Source organism: Jatropha curcas, chromosome 5 (assembly GCF_041381405.1).
Source record: "Jatropha curcas cultivar XTBG-Jc1 chromosome 5, XTBG_Jcur_1.0, whole genome shotgun sequence".
NCBI classification, from domain to species: Eukaryota; Viridiplantae; Streptophyta; class Magnoliopsida; order Malpighiales; family Euphorbiaceae; genus Jatropha; species Jatropha curcas.
In genome coordinates, this window is record NC_143155.1 from 541060 (window position 1) to 547611 (window position 6552).

At 34.9% G+C, this 6552-nt stretch overlaps 1 protein-coding gene across 1 annotated transcript; it reads right to left on the reverse strand.

Moving 5' to 3' along the window:
* Nucleotides 1-300: 300 nt before the first annotated feature.
* Nucleotides 301-5230, reverse strand: LOC105631396 (TMV resistance protein N). Its single transcript, XM_089720925.1, has 6 exons — nt 5010-5230; nt 4054-4799; nt 2759-3860; nt 2305-2655; nt 1135-2220; nt 301-1031 (listed from the first exon to the last, which is right to left on the reverse strand). Exons 1-6 carry the CDS (start codon nt 5052-5054, stop codon nt 573-575), a joined length of 3789 nt encoding a protein of 1262 aa, XP_089577051.1. The 5' UTR covers nt 5055-5230; the 3' UTR covers nt 301-572.
* Nucleotides 5231-6552: the final 1322 nt, after the last annotated feature.

Here is a 6552-nt window from a genome sequence, read left to right on the forward strand (position 1 = left end):
GCTGATATCATCTATAATCAGTTGTTGCTGTTAATATGTAAAATTATCAATAAGGATTATTTTTAAATAAATTAAGATTTACTTATAAAATATTTCTAATCTATTTCTAATGAATTAAAAAATAAAAAAAATAAAATTAATTAAACTAAATATATTAATTAATAAAATCTATGACCATATTGATAAAATTATGTATCTAAATATTAATAAACATATTAATAAAACCTATCTAATTATTATTTTTTTACATTAAGCTGTGAGCAATTTGATCATGTAAGACACTCGTGTGAACTGCTTCAATTTCTGGTTGAATTTCTTTTGACTAGGTGTCATCTCTATTGCTAAATATATCACGATAAGATATGTTGTGTTATTAGCAATATGATGATATTTTAGTTTATCCTAATAGCAGTTTGTAAAAAGCTCCGTAAGTCCAGCTGATGGGATCAGCAGTGTATTAGGAGTTCTATCAGCTATTAATTCCTGACTAGAATCCTATCCAAATATTTTCAATCTAGCTGTTGGGTCCAATTAGCTGTCCGCTGCGTCAAAAAAGCTAAAACAAACGCTCGCTAAATAACAACTTTCCCATTGGACAAACAGCACATTGGGAATAGGCCACACTTTTTCACCCGCAAGCCTTTGCCACGAGTGTGCAGAACAGCCTTTAGCTCCGTCCAACTACCCATCTTCCTTGTCGTACTGAATGAACATGACGGTATATAATGCAACCACAAATGATCTGACTTAACCTTGCTACTTCTATTTATAAAAAATCCAGTATCAGGAATCACCTTGTAGTTGTTATGCACAAAATAAAGTTCAAATCCGCATTGCATGTCCATGGATGTATCATTATCAGAGTCATAATCATCGACTTCAAAAACAGCCCAAAAAGCTAAACCCCTCAAACTTTCCTTGTACCAATCTCCAGGCAGATTGATACTCTTTGAAGGGTGACTCTGCTCGTGCTCAGACCACACTGGAATCCCACCTCCAGGAATAATAACAGTAAATTCAGTGAATGATACCTGCATCATACAAAACAAGAAAATTTATTTGTGAGAAAGAAAGAGAACGTTCTATGAAAATCAATCAAGAACATGAACAAGGGAAACAAATAGAGTAACAGACCTTGCGAACATGATGTTTCAGCAGCTCAAGTGCTACCTTTATTGCAGAAGCCTCACATTTTTCCCCATAAACATAACCCAAGTTGGAACAATTCATAAAATTGAAATAGTTCTTGCACGATCCCTTCATTCTTGGTGCTACACTGACTAGTTCTGGGCAATTTTGTGCTTCTACACAATGTGTCTTGGGCGGAAGAGATGGCACTGAGACAAGATTGATACATTCTGCCAAACAAATAACTTGTAGATTCTTAAGTTTGGCAAAAGTTTGAGAGGGTAATGTGTAAAAGTAGTTTCCACTCAGGTTTAAGTCCTTCAAAGACTCTAACAGGCCAAATTCTTTAGGGATTGATACTTCTGTCAAATTGCAGTAGCTGAGATCAAGACTCGTTAAACAGGATAAACTTCCATAAAAATATGGTGACAAATTCTCTCTAGTTTCTTCCAGCAGATTCTGTTCTGGGTTTACAAATGGAAAATTCTCACACTCACGAAAGGAAAGTACTTTAAGCTTTGTAAAAGAGCATATAGAGAGTGGAGGCTTTTTCATTGTCACTTTATCTAGATAAAGTTCTTCCAAGTTCTCCAGCCATTCTAGCTCCTTCAGCAATGTGTAATGATTGGGGCATCCTGAAAAATAAATAGTCTTCAGATGCTTTAAATGGCCAATGCTTGTTGGAAGATCCCAAAGATATTTACAATTCTTGGCACTCAAAAGAACAAGACCCGTAAGCTTTTCAATAGATGAAGGTAGTGCTTGTATAGCAGTGTCATCTAGATAAAGCTCTGACAAGAATTCCATATTAGCCTTAATCTCAGGAAATTTCTTAAGCAGTGAGCATCCAGAGAGTATGAGAATCTCAAGAGACACTGTACGAAGTTCACTTGGAAAGGATTGAAGAAGTGAGCAGTCTTTCAGATTTAATAATCTGAGGTTTTTGAGAGAACCCAGAGACGGATGAGCCTGTATTAAACTTTTGCACCCTTCGAGAATAAGTACCTCAAGCTTTTGGACCCCATAAAAATCTGGTGTCATAGTGAGTTTCTGACACTGACTGAGTTTGATGAACCTCAAATTGTCGAAACACTGTCAAATAAAAAAGAAAATCAAACTACTTGGCCGTGAATCTCACATCATATAGACCAAAATGAAAATACCTGACAACAATACCTTCCTTTCTGTTGGAAGCTTTGTTATGCTGCTGTATGACATATTGAGTTCAACAAGGTTCACTGGATAAAATTTTGATGGCAAATTTTGGGGGCATCCATGCCAGTACAAGCACCGCAAGTCATTAGACAATTTTGAAAAATCTCCATAAAGAATTGCACGAGACTTTTTGGGTGGCCTTATAGCATATGTTCTTGAATTTTGGGTTAGGTATTCAAAACCCCCAGAATGGTCAACATAGCAGATCTTAAGCACTCTAAGGTGCTCCATCCTCCAGAAGACTTCGGTATCAATAACCAAATTGTCTACTTTAGACAAATCCAGGATCATACCCTCAATATTGTCTGTCGCCTGCAACATATATAGGGAAGAGATAGTCTTAGAAAATCATTTAAGCATGTAAAATTGCAAGTTGCAAGTAAAAGAATTAACTTTCATGGGAATGATTTCTCACCGCATTTTCTTCCAACACTCGGTACACATCTTCGTGATCCCACAATCTGCTGCGTTCACCGGGCTTTCTTGGAGACTGTCGACGAACAATATCCCGTCCCATTTTTTGCAGTAAACCATTCATCCATATCTTATTATCTAAAATGGTAATCAGACATTTATCAACGAGAGCCTTCAGACTACCATCTGCATGGAATCCACAGCCTTCTAATACTTTCACCACATAAGATTTATCCTCCCCGTTAAAAAAACATGCAATATCAAGAAATGTATATTTTTGCGGATCATCAAGCCCATCATAACTGATCTTCAGCACTTGTTGGATCTTTATATTCGGATATTTTTCAAGTTTAAGCAATTCACTTTGCCATTCAGTTTCATTCTTGGGAGCTAAAAAGGAACCAAGAACCTTCAGAGCTAAAGGAACACCTTCAGCATACTTCACCATAAGGCGTGAGAGCTCCATGAATTTAATGAATTTATCTACAGGATAGCTATTCTTGACGGCATATTGAGTGAACAAAGAATGTGATTCATTATGGTTTAGACCTTTAGGCTCATAAATTTCATCCACTCCATGTGCAAGTAGTAAGTTGCGATCTGTAGTTGTTATAATAATCCTACTACCAGGACCAAACCAGTCATGGTCCGCTGCTAAGGCTTCCATCTCTTCGCCATTATCCACACCATCAAGAACAATAAGGACACGCATATACTGTAACCTTTCCCTTATTGCATCAAAATTTCCACCCAGGTTTCTTATTGTCTGGATATCTTCCTTTAACAGTTTGGAAAGAAGCTGTTCCTGTAAATGTTGAAGACCGAATGTTTCTGCCACTTTTCCAACTCTTTCAAGAAAACAATCATTTTTGAATTGGCGATATATACTGTCATAAACAGCTTTAGCTATGGTTGTTTTACCAATTCCTCCCATTCCCCATATACCAACTATGCGAACATCGTCCAGCCCCAGATGTAATTTTGATTTCATTTCCTCTACTCTGGAATCCATTCCAACTAGGTGTTTAGCTCTTTTGGGGGACGTACGACTCAATTTTTTCAAGATATAGATTACAATTTCATCAATAAGAGTAGGAATATCTCTGCAGAATTGGAAATGGATGCAATGAAAAGGTCAAATAAAAACATAAAGAGACTGATTGAAAGATAAAAGACTGACAGAATACAATTTAAGGTGCTCAGAATTCAGAAATTGAAGAAGATTATAAGCAGAGTGTTCAGAGTGCAACTACAAAATGAACATGAACAAAGTAATCATAGAATTGAATGTATTACCTATCTCTCGCATCCCATCCAGATTTGTTTCCTGCCTTTAGAAGAGCTAATGTCCACCCCTCCACCTTCTCAGGATATTTAGATATTGACTTGGCAAATTTTATTCCAAACTTACCAGTCTGCTTGCGCACATCTGATGGATCCACATTGTAGAATATTGGCAAAACTGTATCTCTCATTGTATATTTCTGTTCATCCGTCTCTGAATCTGGGATACGTTCAGTGATCTTCATGAGTTCATCCAAGCAAAAAGAGGAAGAACCATACTTCTCAGAAAGAACTACGACACAAAACCTTGACTCCTGAATCGCTTTAAGGAGTGCAGGAGTGATTGTTTTCCCTTTGTCGAGGCTCCTATCATCTTTGTAGGTTCTAATTCCTTTTTCAGTCAAAGCGTTATACAAATTGCTAACAAACTCGTGCCTGACTTCACCTCTGAAACTCAAGAAAACGTCATGTTCCCAAGAACTGGAAGCAACAGCCACTTTTGCAGTCTCCGGAGCACTCACGTGAGCTTTCACGGTAGCAGAATTAGAGGTTATGACCGCTGCAGTTGCAGAATTTACGGTCATAGAATCCACACTTACAGAAGAAAAAGAAGAAGCTGCCATAGGAGAAGTTGCAAAAGCCGAATTTTCAGCAGTCTTAGCTGCAGGAGCCACGGTAGAACGGTCCGCATCTCCACCGGTGCTGAGGTTAGAACCCATAGGAGAGTACAAGAAATGGAATAACTGGACGTACGGGAACTGAAATTGTTTGAAATTATTAACATAACCATTTCCGCTGAAGCAATTTATAGCTAATTAAGGGAATAGAGAAAATTTGACTTAGACAATTCACATGCAGAAGGCTGAACAAGTCAACTGACAAATAATAAAAGAATTTGCAGCTGAGCGATTTTTATTAAAAAAAAAAAAAAAAAAAAAAAAAAAAAAAAAAACTATAATCGTTCTTACAAGTAACAACAGGATACTCTTCTGGTTTTCTCGGGAAAGTGCCATGTAACTTCATCTTCAACCTTCAGCAATCAATAAAAGTCAGTGCCTCAATCGGATCCTCACATGCCCTGGGTAGTGGTTAAACAAGCAATGTTGTTTATGGCAGAGGAAATAATAATAAAAAAATATATAAATTAATCAACCAAAGATGAAAATAAAAAAATTAAGATAATCTGCAATGGCACTGACCTCCTAGGATAGTACAGGATCCAAAAAATCAGGATATTTAGTGTGAACCATGCGACGGACGGGTCCATTGCCACACATATTAAATTAATGAAATTGAAAATTTTTATAAAATAAAGGTATTTTTGATCGTATATTAAAAAAAAACAGTCACATCACTTTTAAAAAATCTTTAATTTTATTGGTTTAGTCTGTAGGTGGAGCCATTGATCCCGTCTAAACAAGTAATTTCAGTAAAAAATTGTATGTGTTACTATAATTTTATCCATTTTGCAATTCAATTCCAATTAAAAGTTTTCATGCAATTACATCCTTAATTATTAAACACTATGATGTGAAATATTTTCAGAACCACGCACATGGATACAGAAAATATATGAAATATTTTAAGATTAATAGGGTAAAATTCATTAACCTTACCAAATCCTGTCATGATAAAGAAATTAGCAGATTGTTTTAGTTTGTAAAAATAAACTGAATAAATATAATTTAAAAATATATTCAATGTGCATGCATATGATCATTTATACAACAGGTTTTTACATGTTTAATGATCAGTTAGTATGATAAAACAGTTAAAAAGTGTAGATTTAATCTGTAAAAGACTTGTAATAATAAGATCGATGTGATTAAGCAAAACTAACATAAAAATTGACTTCAAAAGCATCTTAGGTTTAATCAAGTCTATGAATATAAGAATAATTAATTTTGCATTAGCTGTCATCAACGATGCATCTGACATGAATAGTTCTCTTTCTTACCGAATTCTATATATATATTCAAGAAATTCATAATGTTCATAAGAATTCAAAGTGTTCATATACTGTAAGAAATTTAATTGATTAGGTATGATGAACCATGTGACCTGTCAATCAAAATGATAAATAAATTAATAGTCAAAGAATAATATGTCATTGCAGTCGTTATAATGAATAAAAAATTTAAATATATATCCAGAATATTCATAATTAAGAATGCTGAGAGTTCAGATGACAACTTCAACATAATGAAATATAAAAGGAAATGTATATGTACCCAATAAAACCATAAATTTCAATAAAGCCTACTGGATTAGGACTATGTTTGTGTTCGGTAACAGCTTTTTAAATAGCTTTAGTCAAAACGCTAAACGCTATTTTTTATAGTGTTCGGTAATATAGTGTTTCAATTAGCTTTTAGAGGATAATATAAAAAATTAACTCACGTAACGTTTAGCTTTTAGCGTAAACACCGCTAAAACAAACAATACTAAAATAGTTAATTTTATTGAACAGACCCTAAATCATGTACTCATCGGATCGATTGCTAAAAGGAA